The sequence below is a fragment of the Parasteatoda tepidariorum genome, chromosome 1 (assembly GCF_982258835.1).
Source record: "Parasteatoda tepidariorum strain Cologne lab strain chromosome 1, Ptep-v5.0, whole genome shotgun sequence".
In the NCBI taxonomy this organism is placed as follows: Eukaryota; Metazoa; Arthropoda; class Arachnida; order Araneae; family Theridiidae; genus Parasteatoda; species Parasteatoda tepidariorum.
In genome coordinates, this window is record NC_141755.1 from 27,718,335 (window position 1) to 27,739,335 (window position 21,001).

Consider the following 21,001-nt stretch of genomic DNA (forward strand, 5'->3'; position numbering starts at 1 on the left):
GAAAGAAAAAAAAAAGAGATGAAAACGCAATAATGAAATAGTTTTAAAAAACTTATACAACATTAAAAAAATGAGATATTATGATATACATTTACAAAGCATTTTCACAAACCATAAAGTTTACAACATTTATAAAAGTTAGGCTTAGGGGTCCTAAGCACAAGGCAGACATAATCGGAAAATATATTTATTTTAAATTTTTTGAGATGTGTGCTCAAAATAAACAAAAGACAAAAAAAGGATATTTCTAGCAGAATTATGCAAAACAAGTCATTTTGTAATAATTCACAGATTTGTGCTCTTAGGATTTTTTGCTTTGATGAAATAGAAAGCACAAAAAAACTAAACAGTAAATAAAATGACAAATTAATTCATTTGTAAAGATATGTAAAAAGTAAATGTTTACAACTAATAACAAAATGAGATTTAAAAATATATTCAGTTCGAAAGAGATTGATCTTTCAGAAGCATTGGCAGCAAATGAGTATGACATTGACTTAATAAAAAAAACATGTCACCAGTTATGAAAATTACTTTAACAAATGTATAGAACTTGCATCAGGTTTAAAAATGGTGCAACTTAAATTTTTATTTTGAATTTGTAGAAATTTTTGCAATCATTCATGGCTTTTTGGATGAACAACAAGCATACCTACACAAAAATATAAATACCTTTTTCTGTTTTGATTATTATTTGAATAAACATTTAGTTATTTATGAAACTTAAATGTTATTCATTGAAAATTACATCTAATAAAAGGGGCCTTGTATATTCAACCAATCATAAAAATGTCATACGCATTAAAAAAAAAATCTAATCCAATAAAAGAATGAATCAAAGTGACTTTAGTGGTTTTCTTCTCTGTGTAAAAAAAAAAGAAAGTTCAAAAAGTTCTCCACAAAGACTAGTTTGTTTCAATGCTGGATTCAGGTGTCTCCTGGTCTTCTGAGTCAGGTTCAAAATTACCAGGCAACTAAGTTGAACATAGATTGTCGTAAACCAAAAAAAAGCTAGATTTTTCAACGCCGGTCATAAACTAAGATACTATTTCAGATAAAATTTTATATAGATAAATCTAAAAAAGAAACAGTTATAAGAATAACTAACTTCGAAGTAACAAAATCTCCATTGGAATAGAAGACTTGGCAAATACTTGGAGAACCATCACGGCCAGCTCTACCTATTTCTTGATAATAAGACTCAATATCCTTTGGTGCTAGGATTAGAATAAAAATTCAAAGTAAATATTTTATTCACCAACTAATTACTTTGTAATTATATCTTGAAGCAAACACACTGCAAAATTTCATTTAAGTTCTATCTCATTTAAGTTCATTTCATTAACTTCATTTTAAGATCTATAGAAAGTGTATAAAGTAAGACTCAACTCTAATGCGTAAAGATAAGTCTCTCATCACAATTGTTTTTAGCATTTGTGAATTCACCCCACTTTTGCTTTCAATAAAATTTGTGCACACATACAAAATTCTAAATTACGCTATTTTAAATAAATTTTAAAGTTATGCCTGCATTTGTTATAGCTAAAAATAATTCTTAAGCACATAATTATGTGCCTTGATCAAAAACACAATAAATGGCAGTGCCTGCAAAGATTCATTTCTATATATTTTACATTTTATAAACATAATAAAAATTAAAAATGACCTCCACAGGTATGAATAGTGTGCTTCTTAGCAATTTTTAAACAATATAGGTAAATATCAATATTGGGGAAAAAAAGTCCTAAACCAGCTGGTTACCCTGAGTTATCAGCACTCAATTTTTAATACACATTATTTTCATTTTAAAGATTTAATCAATAACATAGGCTACTAGAATAGAAAAATAAAATTTAATTTAAAATTTTAATGTGGACCACAACCAAAGTTTCATGGGAAATACTTTGATTGGAACCAATAATGTTTGCAAAGCAAGAAATGGAGAATACTTAAAATTTTTTTAGAACTTTCCATTGAATTAAAATTAGTTGAAAAAGTTAAGAATTTGAATGAACTTATCTTCTATTTTTAATTTACCTTATATTTTTCAAAATCATAAACTAATAAAAAATGATGTAAGTTACAAAAAATAGTATTTTGCTGATATGAATTTTTTATTTAATAAATACAAAAGTAATGTTTCGCATATATTTTTACAATATTTTCTGCAGTATCAAATCTGCAGATAACCACCTACCAGTAAAAATTAATTTTCAGATAATCTTTCTTAAAAAATTAAATAGCCTTCTATTACTTTTATAAAGAAAATATCCACATGACTGAAGTTAGGATACTTGGAATTCTACTAAATTTACATAAATATTTTTAAAAAAGTATATTTTTAAGCATTTTAATATTAGATCTTTTTTTCCACACATATTAAATATTACAGCTTTTTCACACACTATTTTTTTCCAGTGCAAAAATTGATGAAGAAAAATTACTTCATAAAATAATCAACTCGTTACTTACAAGTTTCTTAAATATGAACTAAAAAATATATTTTAAACAATCATTTATTTTAAAAATAATATTAGAATTTCTATTTAGAGGATTAGAGCTATTTCCTTAAATTGAAAATACTTTGAAAATCGATTGAATATTCTATCATTATTTTCAAATTCTAAATGAGTTCTGCTTAAAAAAAAACATTATAACATATGTTCCATGAATTAATACAAACTATTAAGCTTCTTGCAATTGTGACATTATGAAAAAATACTATAAGTTTAAAAAATGAGATTTTAAAAATTTTATAATTTATACCTTTGGAAAAAACATTTTTTTCTTTAAATGTTAATTTAAAAAAAGTTTAAAAAATTAAAAATTACATACCACCATAGTGTATAACACGTCTGACATCAGGCTTGTCAATGCCCATACCAAAAGCAACAGTTGCAACAACAACCTAAATGGAGAGAAAATAAAACTATAAGTGTAGGACATAAAGACAGATTGTGAATCGGAATTATTTTAGCAATGTCTTTGTCAAGGAATAGTATCAAACCTAAGTAAGGTAAATATGTTCTGTTGGTTTTACATATCTTAGAAATAAAAATATTTAAGCCAGTATATTGAAGGCTGTATTAAAAGAGGGGGGTAGAAAGGGACAATTGCCTTTTGGCCAGGTTAAAAATTTTTACAAAAAGTTCTACATATTTTTTTATTTAAAGTTAAACTTTCTTTTTTGCATTCTTTTTTATTTATCTTTAATAATTTTTTAAAATAATTATCTGCAAATTTCTCATATTTAGGTTTGCAATATTTCACAACTGTTTTTTGCTATTATGCTTACTGCAAGTCAATAATAACATTAGCCAATTAACATTGAATTTGCAACAAAAGTTAGCATTAATAAAATGCTTGAAAACTAATAATTTAGTAATTAAAAGTGATACTTCAAGAATCAAAAAATAAATTAACTTTAGTTGTAGCTTTAATAATTAGTAATTAGCTTTTTAAATAGCTTACAAAGTATGAAAATTACACTTATGCTATTTTTGAAAAAAGGGCTTGCACTGAATTTCGATCTAGGGCCCAGAAATCATCAGTTAGGTCTTGTAGCCAGATGTTCTAACCATTATGGAAAAGGACGTTCATTTCTGATCACAATGAATTAAAAACTTACACACTCATCACAATGAATAAAGAACTTAGTTTGCTAATATGAAGAAAAAAAAACTAAGAAAGCATGAGCACTGCTTTTGTTGTTAAATTTTAAAACATGTTACAAAATAGTCAAAATCTCAATAAATACTGTATATCTATGTGTTTTTGAAAAGGGGAATGAGCCTCTAGAAATAGTAAAGAGGGGGGAAGAAATTGAAATAGTTTGGGAACCAATATTCTAATCACTATGGAAAATGGTGTATACTCCAGTTCAAGATTTTATATAGTTCCCACCACAGTTTATGAAACTTGATTATCATTTTAGTTGATTCTTGGAGTTATGTTAGTACATTACATTTAAATTATTAAGAAATTTTTAAGAAACATAAATTTTCTAAATTTATTGTGGTGTAAAACATATGGTAAATAAAAACATGTTTTATGGTAATGTTGTAAATGTACGATCAGGAATTTTACCTCAACTTTGTCGTGAACAAATTCTCGATGAGCAGTCTTGCGTTGTAAAGGTGTCATTCCTGCATGATACATTTGACAAGATACATTCATATCTAGAATAAAACAGGTAAACTTAATTTTAAAATTTAACTATCAAAAAAATAATTTTTCAAAAATAAGTATTTTTAAGAATTGTATCTATGAGAATATTATTTGATATGAGCGAATTAAATTCAGATTACAAGAAATTAACATTTAGACACTAACAAAAATTTTATTACTGGAGTTCCTTCTATATACTTATTTTTTATTATGCTTAAGAAGAAAAAAAATGCAATAAATTAATAACTATCTTTGATTTAATGGATAATAATAATTTCAATAAATCAAAACATATAATTTTTCAAGAAAGCTTTTCTTATTAAAAGAAAAACTATAATAATTATATAAAATTTCTTGATTACAACTTTAACAAAATTTGAAGGATCAAAGCTAAGGCCTTTCACAATAACCAAACATGGAACATTTTTTATGCAGCAATAATTTGTGAAGCATAAAATTATATATGTATATATTTTTTTACTGTAAAAAAAGTTTATATTTTTAGAGTAATGTTTTCATACACAAAATACTGCACGCATAAAAATAACAATTTTATACTTAAAAATGCAGAAAAGCTTGATGAAAAATAAGGTCGAAAGATATTAAAACATTCATTTATATTTTTTAGAATTTTCCGACATATGTAATTTAGTTTTCGTATAATTTTAATGTGCTGCAATGTTTAAACAGATATTTTTAAATAAGATTACTCACCTAGAATCTTCTTGTGAACCTCTATAGTTGCATTTCTAGTAGGACAATAAATAATCGTTGGTCCTGCAAAACTAGGCTTGCCATTTTTTTTAGTCATCACTCTCAGCAAATCATTTGTTATTGAGTTACTCTTCATGCTGACTTCCAAATACAAATTGGGCCTAAAAGGAATTAGAACAGTAATAAAGTAATTAATAATAATATAAGAAACCTAAACCTAAAAAAAGTTTAATGTAAAAAATTCTTGATCCTAGTAAATAATGTAATCATAAAAAAACATCATTGATGGAATGATGCAGTCACTTTAAAAGGGATATCACATGATGAAAATGATCTACAGCGAAACCGGTAAGCCAATCACAAGCCTAATTGTATCCTCAACTTCCACTAAAAATTGCTCAAAAATGCTAATGTGATGTACACAGTTGCTCAAATTATCAGCAACTGAGCAAACATACAAAGATCATACTCCATAACGTAGCAGATTATTTTTAGTGTCAAAAAACAAGATGGAAGGATCCAGTCACTTTAATAGAGTTATCACATGATGAAAATTATCTACAATAATCAATTCAAAACAAATGTTAGCGCAATCATATCAACATCCACAAAAAATTCATAAAATGTAATATAGAAAACACAGTTGGTCAAATTACCAGCAACAGTTTCTCTACAGAGAAAAAATTGCCTGTAACTAAATGCAATTCAAACTTGGATCAACCAGATGATTAGTATTTTATGACATTTCAATTCGATGTGATGATATTTACAACTTCAAACAAACATGACATCAACGAAGGAGATAGATCTGATGGAATTTTTCATTGATGAAAGCTTTGGGAACGTGAAATCTCAGTTTCAGAACACGGAGCCTAAATTTTTTACGTACGTTAAGTATAGAGAAGCCATGGAATTATAATATCAGACAAAAAAAGTGACAGTCAGACGAAATAAAAAAAGCAATTTTTTGGGTAACTAAGCAAACCTACGAGAAACGGTGAAATAGCTTAGAAATTACTTTGAGGTTAGTATAGCCCATAATTTTCTCTTTACGACTAACCGTATAACATAGTAGTAAGAAATGTTTAACAAATTAAACTTTATAAAACTACAATTTTTTCTCAATATTATGTGCAGTTGCTGTTACAGCAATGACAGTTACATTAAATTAAAGACATATGTTAAAAGAAATTAAGTTATAATAAAGATATAAACATACTATCAGAGTCTGAAGCTACTTCAGGATAGATTTGCTTTATAAAATTGCAAGTATTGGGACAAATGCTGCTATATTTAAACAAAATACATTAAATACGAAAGGGAAATAATTAAGTTATGTTTATTAGTTATGAGTAAGTTAAGTTACCTATTAAAACTACTTTAGGAGGATATCTTTGCTTTATAAAATTTCAAGTATTGCTTACGTTTGGGGTAAATGTTGTTACATTTAAACAAGTTACATTAAATAAGAGAGTGATGCTGAAAAAAAATTAAGTTAGGATTATTAGTTATAAGTAAATTAAGTTACCTATCAAAACTTGAAACTACTTTAACAGGATTTCGTAGATTTAAGGAAGTACAAATATCGTTTAAAACAGTTGGAGTGGCAGTTGCTGTTACAGCCATAAAAGGAACCTAAACAATGATACAAACTTTTTAGTATAAAAAAAAATACATTAAGTGTTTCTTTATATTGGCCAATTTTCAAAACATACATGACTAAATGTTCTACGCAGCGACCCTAGATTTCGGTATGAACTTCTAAAATCATGCCCCCATTGAGAAACACAATGCGCTTCATCAATAGCAAACAGGACAATTCCTGAAATTCATATTAACAAAATAAGGAAAAAAGCATTGAAAGCAAACTAGGAAAAAAAAATGATTTGATATTTGAAATTCAATATATATACATATATAAATAAAAAGATGAAATATCCAACTGAATTAACATTAATTCCTTAAATATCTTACCAACATTTTTATCTAATGTTTGCAATAATGAAACAGCATTTTCAGCAAATTCTGGAGTTATGTAGATAACTTTGTGCTTCCCCCTAAAATATATAATACTATTTTAATATACAAATAGCAAATAAAATCAATTGCATTAATTTGTATAACAACAGTTTAGAACTAAAATATTGAAAATGCTTATAAACACAAATGTTTAATTATTTGAACAATGTTATACTCAAGAGACAAAACACCAAATTTAAGATTTGTGTGCTGTCTGTTAGGGGAAAAATCAACACTGAAAGAAATTGCTTCTTCAATACTCATCAATGATTGAGAGAAGTAAAGGCTATTAATCTAAGAGTAATTCCTTTGCCTCTCAGTTCATCAACTTAAAATATTTCAAAAACTGAAATTGACACCTGGAGTGGTGTGAGGCAAATTTGGAGAAAAAATTATTAGATCCAAAAATAATAAAATGAATTAACAAAATTAAAAAAATAATTATAATAATAATAATGATTGAAAAAAATATGAATATTGCAGTAACATTCACAGTATTCTTTACAAACATGCTTTAGCAAGTAAAATTGTCAGCCTTTTTTTTAAAAGAAAGTTTTGGGTGTGTTAGTTTAAATTATTAATTATATCAAGATGTGGATGGTAAAGTCAAGACTTTTCTGTTGATCGGTGGTGGCTCAGGATATTGAGCGCTCGTCTTCGAATAAGGTGATCCGGTTTGAATCCCAGCAACGATTGGTCGATTCGAATTCCGCATCTGGCTTGCACCGACCACAGTGCTGACGTAAAATATCCTCAGTGGTAGGCAGATCATGGGTTAGAGTCCCCTTGACATCAAGTTGACTGTGGGAGGTTTTCTTCTCCATGTAATGCAAGTAAGGGAAGTTTAATCAAAAAATCCTCCACAAAGGCAAAATTTCCTGAATACTTGCTCCAGGAGTTCCCTTGTCTTCTATATTGGGTTCAAAATTACAAGGCTACAGAGTTGAATATTGGTAGTCGTAAACCCAAAATTGGGTCAGCTGTTCAATGACAGTTATAAAAAAAAGGAACTGTTATATGATGTAATAGGAAGCCTTGATCAATTCTTGCTTTTCCATACAGAAAAAAAGTGGTTGATTTGTTAAAAATCATTTTCATGACTACAAGAATTATATCACTGTTGATGGCACACAACGTTAGATTCGTAAACATTTTCAATTCTGAGGAATAACAATGTATAATTTCTTATTAATCAGATATTTTTATGAAATAAGTTTTTTCTATAAGAGTATTATGATTTAATACTATTATGATTATATAAGTATTATGATTTTCCATGGTAATGAAAAAGTTTGCTCTTGTCTCTGTCAGGGTTCCCACTCTATGATGAGATTGAAATTCAAGGACTTTCCAGGACTTTTCAAGGACCTCAACAAAATTTTCAAGGACCTTAATCTAAGACCAATTTTAAAAATTATTCTCTTCTATTTTACTAGAAGCAACAATGCTTGTTGTGGCAATAATTAATTTCAAATATAATACCTAAATGCTTTGCCTATATGGAGAGAAGAGACTATATGTTCAATGGACTAGCATTTATATTTTTTTTAAAACCCTACTCATTTTAAATATTAATTCACAAAATCATTTTCAGCACAAGCTATAACTAATGGTAATGAGGTGTTAATGGTGAAGAGAGGATTTCTTTAATCCTGGGTATTTCCACGTGATGGCTGCATGAGAGAGACAGAACTAAATCTTAGGTATTCCATAACCCCCTCCTCTCCTCTATTAAACATCATTTCTGAAATTATAAAATTAATTCATCCATAATTTACACAACCTTCTCTAAATGTTATGCAGCAACAATTCTTTCTGAAAATAAAAATTAAAAGGAACATATTCATGAACCATATATAGCTTACTTATTTTATAAAGTAATGAAAGGAAGCAATAGAATGGAAATATTTGGTGTTGTCTCTTAAGAGATAAGAAGCAAACAAAATAATACAATATGACTTTATTAACAAAAATTCTTAATTAATGAAAATATTTCACTTCAATCTTAGATAAAGTAATAAACATTGCACTTGAATTTGATATAATATGCGTTGTACTTTAATGACATAATAAAAACATTGCACTTTAATGATATAATAAAACATTGCACTTTAACAAAAATGTTTAAAAAACAAAATGTCATCCAAGTCCAACAATCATCTAAAGTAATTGATCGTGAAAAACTAACTTTACATAATAATATTCTGATTCTCACACAAAAAAAAAGTATTTAGCTATGAAACATTTATTAGTCATGAAAACTTACATAATTACTCCATAAAAAATAGAGAAATTAAATTGAAACTTAAAGTGTCCAAACTTTTTGATTGACGACCCATGATTGCAATGCAAACAAAAATTAATCACATTTGTTTAATGCTTTAGTTACTTCAGTTAGTTTGCTATCAAGTTCTTTTAGCTCTTGATTTTTTTCGTTAATAGCTTTTTTAATAGAATTTGATCTGATGAATAAATCAATGTTTTTCTTTCTCTCAGCTTCTTCAGTCAGGTTTTCATATGTCTTCTCCATTTGGGTAACATCAGTTTCTAAGTAAGCCCTCTTAGATCGCAAAAAATCCACCTCCTCTACAATAGCCTTTCTTTTCTTCTGTTTCTCTTCATTTTTCTCATTGTTGCGTTTTTCCTCTAGACTACTTAAATACCTTTAACGAGCCATAGACACTGATCTTCTCATATCATCTGTAATGGGTACATTGAGAATGCTTCCGTAACATCTTATAGTATCTTTAATGATTCTTTGAGAAACATATGATTCTTGTATCATATTCTCAACCTCAATTTTTTTATTGAACGAGAAACCTCTTTCAATGGATGCTTGACCATGTGAAAGAGTAAAAACTACTTTCATAACATGCCATAATTTATCATAAGCCTTCTTGTTCTGATTGATAAAACTATGGAAAAAGGTGTCTACCCTATCATTCTCGGTAGAAAAATTTTGAAAAGAAGACTTATTGCAAGTTACAATGGTTTCAATAAAATGCTTGAATTGAAAAATTACTTCATCACATTCTTTATCCACAACAACTTTTTTTTCATTCAAGTTCATCAAAAGTTTTTTTAAAGACTTTTGACAAGTCTCAGGCTGAAGTGCCATTTTTCTTGGATTGAAACAGGACACATTCCTTACTAAGCAATAATTAATTGGACATTTACTCAACAGCTTCTCCAGAAGTTTTGTCACAAAACTTCTGGATTCTATGCGGACATTAAACACATCTTTTGAGAGCAAACTGTTTCTTTTCAAAAGCTGCTTAACACAACTGTCCCCAACAAATCCTAGAGTTATCTTATTCACTTGATTGAAATTTATTTCATCTGAAAAATCAAACTTGCAGAGCTTTGCAGCATTTGAAAAATTTTCCATGGTTTCTTTTTTATAAACGCTAAAAAAGACAACTAACTGCTTGCTTATATTAAGTGTATCTTCAGAGAAAAATGGTAAAAGAGGTGCATCACTCTGGTAGGTCTTTAGAAAAGGTTTTATAATTTTTGCTATGGCCAAAAAAACATTAAACTTCACAACAGTAAACTTGTCCTGCGCAGCTTCCCTAATGGTCAGATAACTTTTGCTACTTATTTTGGAAAACTTCCCCTTGTCTACACACTTTACATATGATTCAACATCTGACCACATTTCAATGGCTCTTTCTACTGCAGGGATATTTTCGAGCCATCTACATTTGCAAAACTTTAATGGCATCTTTTTAAGAGAAGACAGTGACAAAAAGTCAGAAGTCCTTGCAGGGCTGTCCTGAAACAACCAATAAAGCAGGGTTGGCAGGTTTTTGACAGTTTAAACCATGGTTTAAACCGTCACGTCAAAAACCTCACTGTCAAAAATGTCGAAAATGTCAAAAACCTATATTCATATGTGAAATTTAATTAATACATAAAATTTATATATTTTTTATAAAGGATAGTGTTTCTAAATATGTTCTAGAAAAAATAAATTTTAAATTTTGAAGGAACACTTATATTTTGAATAGTAACCAAAATCTTGTACTTTTGAAAGCTCACATCTTTTGTAATATTATGTATTCATTTTCATGTGTTATTGAAAATCTGCAGTGATATTATTAAGAAATTTATTTATAACCAAATTTAGTGTATAGTATAGATTATACTAAAAATTAGACATTTTTAAATATAAACATTAGCAGTTTTGCACATTAGACATCTTTTAAAAAAAAATCTTTTTAATATTCTTTTAAATCTTCTTAATAATCTTTTAACATAAGACAATACAAATTTAAGTGCTTTCTGTTAAATACACAGAGTAGTTAGTGTCGATTTACAGTATATTCAGCCTATTCATTTACTATGCTGAAAATTTAGTTTATCCAAATACTTGCGAATTTCATTTTGCTGAATACTATATACATAGTTTTGTTGAATATCTAAATATTCAGCTGTTGAATAATTACTTCTTGCTTTCAAGATATGCATTATTTTTTATTCTTAATACAAGTAGGGGGAAAAAATTAAGAGGTAAGAATTGTTTTAAAATGATAAGTGTAATAATTATAAATAAATATAATAAACAATATGAATTATATTTATCATTATTCACAAATATAACTACTTTTAAATTCAAATTAACATACTGGATAATAAAGATATTCGGTATAACATTAAAATTTTTTTTCATACACTTGTATCAAGTTTGTATTTATACAACATAACTTGTAAGTTCCATATAAATATTAGTTATATGTTCCTTATATGTCAAAAATGCATAGTAATAAACTTTTAATTTTCTTAAGTATCAAAAAAAAAATTTTTTTTTTTCAAAATATAAATATTTAAAAAAATTTTGTGCAAAATTTTTCTGCACATGCATTTGAATATAAATTTCTGAGATTTTAAATCTGTTATTTTACCTTAATTTTAATTAAAAATATTTTAAAACCTGCTGATTACCTAAAGTATAATTAAATTTCAATATAATGCATGGCAACTGTTGGTAGTTTTGAAGTTTATATATTTTTTTGGCAAACTTTAGTTTTTGACATTTTTGACGGGTTTTTGACGGTTTAAACCAGTATTATACCCTTGTCATGTCAAAAACCACTTTTTGACGTCAAAAACCCAACCCTGCAATAAAGAGAAGAAAGAATTTCATTAATATGCCATGAAGTGGCATTTTCGCCATGTTTAAATGCATTATTCATTATGTGTAATCCACAACTGCCAATGGATATGACTTGGTGGGAATATTCCTCTTTTAATTCACATTGAAGCTTCTCATAGAATTTCCAATTAACATAAGGTCCATCCATGGATAATTGAAGTATTTTAGAGAGCTTTAAACCATCATTTGTGCATTTGTAAAAAGAGGACAAAATATTTTCTGCAGTTCCATGACCCATAAATTGGGAGGTAAGATACCTAGTGCAAACTTTACTATCAATTCCCATATACCTTACCATAATGTCCATCTGCTTAGATTGTAGAGACTGGTTTAAAGTCTCATCAAAGAGTACAGTGTAGAAATCAACACTCTTCAGCTCATTTATAAGAATCCCTTTGAAGTATGGTGCCAATCCAAAGGAGCACAAATAGGCGCACTTTGTGGCACCACAAGAAAATTGTCTCGCTATACTGCTATCAGCAAACATTTTGGAGAACAATTTATTAACCCCTTCACAGGAGTTACATGAATAATTACTAGTGATGCACTTGAGACTCCAGAGAATTTCAGCATCAAGCACACCCCTTTTGACCAGATAAGAAGACAATGTAACCTCGGACACCAAAGTTTCTGTCTCACTTGGGGCACACGGTGTTGAAGGAGTATTTACACCAGATGAATTAGATGTTGATGTCTTTGGAAAAAGAGAACTCAGGGCATGAGACTGCTTTTTTGTTTTAATTTGTTCTCCATGTTTACTACCTGAAAAACACCAAATATGTACAAACTAATACACAGAAACTGATTGTACTAGCTAAATGGCAATACTGTAAATCAGGGTTGTTAACGTTTAAAACACAGAGGAAAATTTTTTGTTTAAACGTATGTTTTTTAAACAATTTTTCTACCAATAACCAACAGCTTGCTAGAACCAAACTGTCATTTTTTTAATTATTTTTCACTTTTTTTCTAGAAGACATGATTTGATGTAAAAAAACCTCTGCCCCTTGCATTGTGAAAATAAATATTGTTATAAAAATTAAAGAGAAAATAGACATCCCTTTTTATGGTAAGTTAGTCATTAAATGTTTTTTTAAAAATTATATTTTGCATTATGTAAATTAAATGAACTAGAATATGTACGTACGTTAAACAATAACTATGATAAAGAATCAAAATATTAATATTAACCTTTAAATAGAATTATTTAATTAAATAAAAATTCGCTAATTGAATTAAAATTTATTTATATTATTGCTAGTTTATGTTGAATTTGAAGTACAGGAATCACTTTCTGGAGACCACAATCCACAAAAGAACATAGTCTCTCTTTCCCTTCTGCCATAGGAACAGCTGTTGAGTGTAGGAAATGGGCGTGGAGAAGCATAAATCAGAAAGGAATAAATGAAGAAAATCAGGGTGGGGCCAGTGATAACATCAACTTTAAAACAAATGTCCCCCCTCCCCTCCATTTTTTTCAGGAAATATAACTCTTTCAGGTGTCATGGATGCTTCTCCCCACTCCCTTTTTTTCTTCAACTAGTTGTTAAAAACATGTCAGGGATGAGAGTAGTCAGAAAGTAAAAAAGAGGAAATCCAAGAAGTTTATATATATATATATATATATATATATATATATATATATATATATATATATATATATATATATATATAAACAAAAATTTGACAAAAAAAGTGCGATATCTAAACTTGTAAACCATGTGATTATAAATCCCGATATGAGGCTTTTAAATCAAGTAAATATGAAACTCTACATCGAATTTAAAATATGCGAAAATACAAATCATTATGCTTAATTTTTAGATCATGATACATAATTTTTAAATCGCGTGATATTACAACCGCAAAAACGAATCACGACATTGGATTTTAAGCTCGCGTGAATACGAATTGCTACATGGGGTTTTAAAAGCTCGTAAATAAAAATCACGATGTTGGTTTTTTAAATCTTGTAAATAAGAATCGCAATGTACAATATTTTAATCGCCTGAATAAGAATCGCAACGTTCAACTGTTAAATCAGGCAAATACGAAAATCGATGTTTTATAATAAAATCGCGATTTCAAAAATGCATAAATACAAAACACGATATTTGATTTTTAAATCTCGTAAATAAGAATCATAATGTACGGTATTTAAATAGCGTAAATCAGAATCGCAATGCGAAACTTTTAAATCAGGTAAGTGCGAAAATCGATGATTGATATTAAAATTGTGTGAATAAAAATCGAGATATTTGCAGTCTGGACTTGGGATTTCTAACAGGCTTGTTTGCATTGTTTTCGATTAGACATAATAAATAAAAATTTACGAGATTAACTGAATGAGCAAATAAATATTTTCACAGCAAATCCACCTCTATTTTTCTCTCTCTTTTTTTTGTTTGTTTTCACGCCAGAATACAAGAAGCAGCGACGTCTGAATTACGAAAATACGAGCTATTCCGCCGACGGATAAAAAATACGGAAAATCTTATTTTCTGTTCGTTAAATCGGAGAAAATAGTTAATATAAGTAAAAATGCGGCAGGATTAGCAGCTAGGACGTAGTTTCAATTTTCTGTTAATCTTTGAAAATCGTAAATAAATATTAATTATTTTACTTCAACGACTGAATTTTTTTAAAAAAAGCGGGATATTTATAAAAAAAAAAAAAAAACGAAACTTTTAGAGAATCGGAGTTTTTGATAAAAAGGCTGAAATTCGAGAGACAAAAAAAATCTCATCCCTGTATAAAGGCCAACCAGTTTTATCCCAAGGAAATGATTTTTAGAGAAACTTCAGAGGGAGGAATAAGGACTTCAATAATTTCGCTCAGTGGAAAATTAAATTCCTCATAAAATATTTTAACTTGTGCAAAAAAAAAAATTTCAGCGGAAATTAGCGGGAAAAATGGAAAAATCAGCAAAAAAAAGCGGAAATCCGCGGAAGAATCTCATCCCTGACATGTGAATGTTTGATGAATAACGAGTGCTGATGAGCTTGGGATGACCTTCAATAGTCTTATAATTAAAATGTTCTAGAAGAATTTCAAACTTTCAACTAAGGCTCCCTGAAGAGGGGAAAAAGCAAAGTGTGTGAGAATTTTTAGACAGGGATAAAAGACCGTCCTAGGCGGAGTCAGTTTTAAAAAAATATCTAATTTGTGACGCGAAAATAGGGGGAGGAAATGCTAAATATAGAAACTTGCTAGAGAGATTTTTTTTACAATGCTCATATTTCTGTCTGATTTCGATCATCTTCCTCAGCTTATTTTTTTTATTGTTTTATCTTCAATTCTGATGCGTTTTTGTTTTATTAATATTTTTCTTCCGTTAATATTTTTGTTTCGTTTCTACTATTTTAGTTTTGTTTTAACATAACTAGTATTTAAGTTATTCATTTTAAATACCTCCTATTAAGAGGAAAAATTATACCACTGCGTTTAAGCTGTCAACAATTAAAAGAAAAAGAAGCCGTGATACATGGCTTCAAAAAAGCGGAAATCATCCCGAGACAAAACAAAACCGAAATTGAGGCTGAAAGTGTTAGTGACGGAAATGAACCAGAAATAAACAATGAACTAGTAAACCTAATTTTATCTGGTACAGAGAGTTCTGATTTTGAAGAATTTTTTAAGAGCAGTGATATAAATATATAGTGATAGGTGATATCTAAATAAATCATTCTTAAGTTTTTTTTTTTTAAACAAAATTTGTTTACATTTATCATTTATTTCTAAAACAAGATTCTGGATTTTATTTTTAAAAATTTTCATGCATATTTTAATAATTTTTGATATATTATTTTATTTATATTTTATTGGTCACTTCACTTTGCAATTAGAAAATGCTTAATTTTACTTAGAAAGTTATTGGAAATCTATTATAAAATAGGATTATTTCTATTTTTTTGTATATTCAATATCCTTCTATTGGTTTTTATTTAATTATTTAAATTATATACATATGCGTATTTAGAGCACGCGTTAAGTTTTTAATCAGTACCTGCGTTAAGTTAAAAATTCGTTAATTGTTAAAAATTCGTCGGGGCCTGTACGATAGTGCTGCGTGTCCGGTAAAAACCTTTTTTATTTCAGCCGATTTTTGAGAGAGGCGTTTCTCCGCGAAATTACGGTACTAGTTCAGACATTATCTTATTGATAAAATGTTTAATTTGGTCCCAGTTCAACCATCTTAAATAAGCGTACCCCAAATACCTTTCTCCAATCTCAGCTACTGCTAGACTTAGACTAAGTAATCACAAATGCAACAGTTTTATTCATTAAGCACAAATATAAAAAATGAAACATCTTACCTTTCATGTGTGATTTCAGAGCAGATTCTCCCATTTTTGCAATATCGATCTCCTTCATGCATAATCGGCACTTGGCTCTGAACTTGTTTTCGGGCACCGATAAAATCCATTCTTTATAAGCTGGATTATCTATCCATTGGGGATTAAAATAGCACTTCCCAGGCATAACTAGTCTAAACTACATAACACAAATACGAAGCCGTTTCTTGTATAATACGTTTTACAACTAAAAGTTAGGAAATGACGCCAACGGAAGGACAAGTGTCGATGGTAAAAGGGAAAATTTATGGAAAACTACAAGGTATATATTGTTACGAAATTCGAGAGTAATCGAGTTTCGATTAGAGAAAAGAATGATTTAAGCATATGCGACAGAAAATGAAGTGGAGTTTCGCCCCGGACGCGTTGATTGGCTGCTGTGCTCCGCGCGCTTTGCCAGACACCAAGATGTTAGGCCCCGCTAGAAATGGTGGTGCCAAAAACCACGTGAGAGAGCTCGGGAACAAAACAGAAAGAACGAGAAAAATACGGGGGTGTTTTATAAAAAGGGCCACCAGCAATATTGGATGAATTCAAGGACCTATCAAGTTTTTCAAGGACCTAAGATGTTTTTCCAGGACTTTCAAGTACCTAAATTTGGCGAAAAAAAATTCAAGGACTTTCAAGGACTCTCAAGGACCGTGGGAACCCTGTCTGTTGATATACAACTACATTAGATTGGCAAGGTTTTCAATGATGAGGAATGACAATGCATACTCGCGAATAAGTCAGATATTTTCAAGAAAATTAATGAAATAAGTTTTTCTGTAAAAAAGAATAACAATATTATTTACGAAATGTTTTTTTAATTTATTTTCAACCATATACGGCTATAATAACCAATACATGAATGGCTTAACTCAAGAATATACAAGACAATTAGATAGCACAAACTTGAGAAGGGCGACGCAAAGAAATGATTGCAGCTGATTCTAACCCACTGTCACTACACTTTTGAGCATTTTTCGATATAGTTTAGTCACCAAATACCCCATCTAATGTTAATTTTCATTGTGATATTATAATATATAATTCTCAATGTGACTAATTTATGATTCTTGAATCAAATACAATCATTCAATTATTTGAATGATTGCGTTCAAGACTGAATATTGTTCCAAATGAATCTAATTGATTCTATTGAAACTATTCCTAAATTTTTAAAAATATCTAATTTCACTTGATTTTTATTTTTAAAACAGCAAGTGATTTAAATCATCATTTTTTTATAAACATACATACTTTTAGGGTTATGATATTGTTTTAAGTTTAATTTTTTAGTTAATTAATTTAATTGATAACTGGAGGTGCTATCCAGAGAATAAAGTGAGGGGATAACATGTAGTTAGTATATTCAAATAATAAAGAAAGACTTGTTCTGTCGGCATTAAGAATAATTTATTTATTTTAATGTTTTCTTATCTAATTTTCTTTTAAATTATCAAACAGACAAATAGGCTCCCTTTCATTAAAATTCAAAAGGGTGTTGAGCTTGAATAAAAATAACCTTGATTTTATCTATTCAAAGATTAGCTTGTAATAATTAATTGTTAATAGCAATATTTTTACTTGGGGGTTATGACTATACTCTTAACAACTTTTACAGCAGAGGGCTCAATTAATAGTCTCGTGACAGATTTTCAGAATGTACCATAAATTTATCAGATTGACTTATTAAAAATCATTCAAAACAAAAAGATAACAAAAATAAATTATATGCATAAACTTACTGAAGTAGTTCTTCTTTAACTTGACCCATTTTAGTTTGAGTTGACCCAAGAAAACAGGCAGATATATTAGCTACACTGGAAGACATTGATAAGGAAAAAAGAATTTTTAATCATAGTATCTCAAAGAAAATGATACACTTTTATAATTAAAAATTACAAAGCAAAGTACGATATGACATACATTTTGATTCAAGAAGAATAAAATTCGTATTAACATTGAAACTAATATAAGTTCTTACATTTACTGACTTACAGTTTCTATAAAATTACAATCAATTCATAATTTAAAAAGTAATGTTTTTTTTTCACAGCTGGAAATTCAAGGTTGTTTTATAATTATATAGCAAAGTTTATATTTTAATTCAAACAAAATAGCAATTTTAAACAGATAAATTTTTGCAATGTAATAAAAAATTATGTACAGTAGGGAACCGATTATCCGGAACGATCGGGACCATCGCTATTCCGGATAACTGATTTTCGCTACAAAAAGCCGTTTTTTTATTGTTAAACCAAACTAAAAAATTTTTTTTTTGTGGAAATAATCTTAAAAAGAAGAAAAAACGATGGAGTAATACACTAATGATTATTTCCAAAATGATGGTAAGGTAAACATCTTTCAAAAAAGAAAGAAAAATATTAAAATCCTATGAGGAAAAAATTTTTTTTTTAAAAAATGGCAGGAAAATTTATTGAATTTCGTTCCGTTGTTTGGTTTTCCGATTTTTGGATAACGGGTTCTGTACTGTATTTTGAGTTTAATATAAATTTCAAAAAGAAATTCTTGATATCAACCCAATGAAAGCTTACATTTTTATTGTTTAAAAAAAAATTAGTATTGCTTAGTTCAAAAAAATTTCGTGGGTGATAATATATACTTAAATTTATTCAAAAATTTACCTTAATGACATGACTTGATCTTCCATTAATGATATTAAAGGTGAAACAACAACTACAGGTTTGTCAGAATACACACCAGGATATTGGTAGCATAAACTTTTACCATAGCCTTGGATAAAATAAAAAGTAAAATTAGAAACAAAAATCTTTAAAATATAATCACAAAATGAAAATAAATCTAAGTGAATATTTGCGTTCCACATAAAACACTATAAATCACTATAAAACACTATAAAATGTACTTGCCGGTAGCCATAACTGCGCTCACATCTTTATGCTCTACCAGCACACTATGAATTATTTTCCACTGCATTCTAAAACAATAATATAAAGCAGTAATAAGTTACAAAAGTTTGAAATAATATTTATTGAAATAATTTTTTGTGAACACACATGGAAAAATAAAAGTAAAAATAGTTAATAATAAAAAAAATAATCAGAAAGTAAAATAATTGTTATTCTGTCTTTGTTCCTTAAGGACAATAATAGATTGGAAAAATTGCCGTCTCAGTAACTCACAGGTGGGTCAGTGTTAAAATTTTTTACAGAAATGAGTAAAAACTTCATAAACTCATCAACTTAAAAAATTAATAAGGAAGGAAAATAAGTATAACAGCGATATTGATAGCGGAGAGCTGCCTACACGCAGTGTTGCAGAACAAAGACTGTCGACTAAAACAGTGATGCCAGAACTTAAAAAGTTGCAAATGGGAGCTCCAAAAGTAGCGGATTCGAATATTTTGTAGCCCCTCCCCCAAAATAACTTTATATATATACTAAATTTTAAAAAAATAAGTAAAATTTAAACGAATTACGTTAAAAATTTCGTCAAATTCAATACTTTGTTATAAATCAGATTAAAGGTCACGTGACTTTTTTTTCCAAAAGATAAATGGTTAATAATGGTTAGAGCTAAAGATTTTTTTCCCTATCACACTCGCCATGCATTTTTCCATACATATCTTATCAAACATAGATATGGAAAGCATTTGAAACAGAGATATGGAAAGATTATAGACTATGAGCAGCAAAACAAATAAAGAATCCAAAACTAAAGAAAATTGGTTTTTAAAAAGAAAAAAACAAGTAAAGAAACTGCATACTTTTTGGAATCATTTTAGTATGTGGGGAAAAAATTTTGGATGGGAATTTCAATGGGAAAAAAATTTTTAAAAAGAAAAATATTTTCTGTTGCGCATTTTTAAGATTTGTAGCGTTCGAAAATAATGAGTGGGTAGCCCAAATTTTATTTTCAGTAGCAGAGACTTTTAAAAGTAGCTCAATCTGGCAACACTGGACTAAAATCATATACTTCCAAAGAAAATAAGTCAATTATTAATTCGGGATTTTTTCCATTCCGACACTCTGGCATCATGGATTCCGGGACTTTTCCCTTGTAGACAGTCTGGCACCTACCAACAGGGAAGGGTTCGAGGATAACAACAAATTGTGAATTGATCTAATAAAGAATAATCTAAAATCATATTTTTTACTATACAATATCAGAAATTGTTTTTACACATGTTTGTTAAATTAACAATTCACAACTTGTTAATTTATGTTCTGAAAGACAAATGAAATTTGAAGAATTGAAACTAGATTACTTTACACAACCATGAGTTTTGTAATGCTGCTTTGTTTTCCTTAATTATATTCAGGCAAACTAATTTCATTGTTTTTTCAACACTTTATGTTTAAAAAATTGAGAACTTTTTTTTTATTTGTATCATTTTTGCTTGTTTTTCTGTATTAACAATAATGCAGCATTTTAATGGAGTGTTTCTAATATACTTTATTTTTTTATTGCCACTTTTTTTCTGTACAGTAAGACAGTAACATAGAAAACTGTGTTTGTTTGTGAAAACTGTGCCTGTTATATTTTTTTCAGAAAATATTATTTTCAGCCTTTCAGTTTTTATTTTGAGAATCAAGTCATTTTATTATTGATATTTTTTTACAAT

At 28.4% G+C, this 21,001-nt stretch overlaps 1 protein-coding gene and 1 pseudogene across 5 annotated transcripts in view; both read right to left on the minus strand.

Moving 5' to 3' along the window:
- The window catches only part of LOC107436518 (bifunctional 3'-5' exonuclease/ATP-dependent helicase WRN), a 49,667-nt gene that overhangs the window by 17,139 nt on the left and 11,527 nt on the right, over nucleotides 1-21,001 (minus strand). For all 4 annotated transcript variants that reach the window (XM_087160761.1, XM_087160775.1, XM_087160766.1 and 1 more), the window contains exons 6-15: nucleotides 19,287-19,354; nucleotides 19,041-19,149; nucleotides 18,141-18,215; nucleotides 6,856-6,938; nucleotides 6,597-6,703; nucleotides 6,410-6,516; nucleotides 4,882-5,042; nucleotides 4,087-4,178; nucleotides 2,836-2,908; nucleotides 1,109-1,217 (exon numbers count right to left, since the gene is read on the minus strand). In XM_087160761.1, the coding sequence (XP_087016887.1) occupies nucleotides 1,109-1,217; nucleotides 2,836-2,908; nucleotides 4,087-4,178; nucleotides 4,882-5,042; nucleotides 6,410-6,516; nucleotides 6,597-6,703; nucleotides 6,856-6,938; nucleotides 18,141-18,215; nucleotides 19,041-19,149; nucleotides 19,287-19,354 (984 nt within the window). The remainder of the gene's footprint in view (nucleotides 1-1,108; nucleotides 1,218-2,835; nucleotides 2,909-4,086; nucleotides 4,179-4,881; nucleotides 5,043-6,409; nucleotides 6,517-6,596; nucleotides 6,704-6,855; nucleotides 6,939-18,140; nucleotides 18,216-19,040; nucleotides 19,150-19,286; nucleotides 19,355-21,001) is intronic.
- LOC147816346 (uncharacterized) lies at nucleotides 9,116-16,678 on the minus strand (annotated as a pseudogene). Its single transcript, XR_015430237.1, has 3 exons — nucleotides 16,372-16,678; nucleotides 12,000-12,817; nucleotides 9,116-10,708 (listed from the first exon to the last, which is right to left on the minus strand). The product of XR_015430237.1 is annotated as an uncharacterized LOC147816346 (transcript).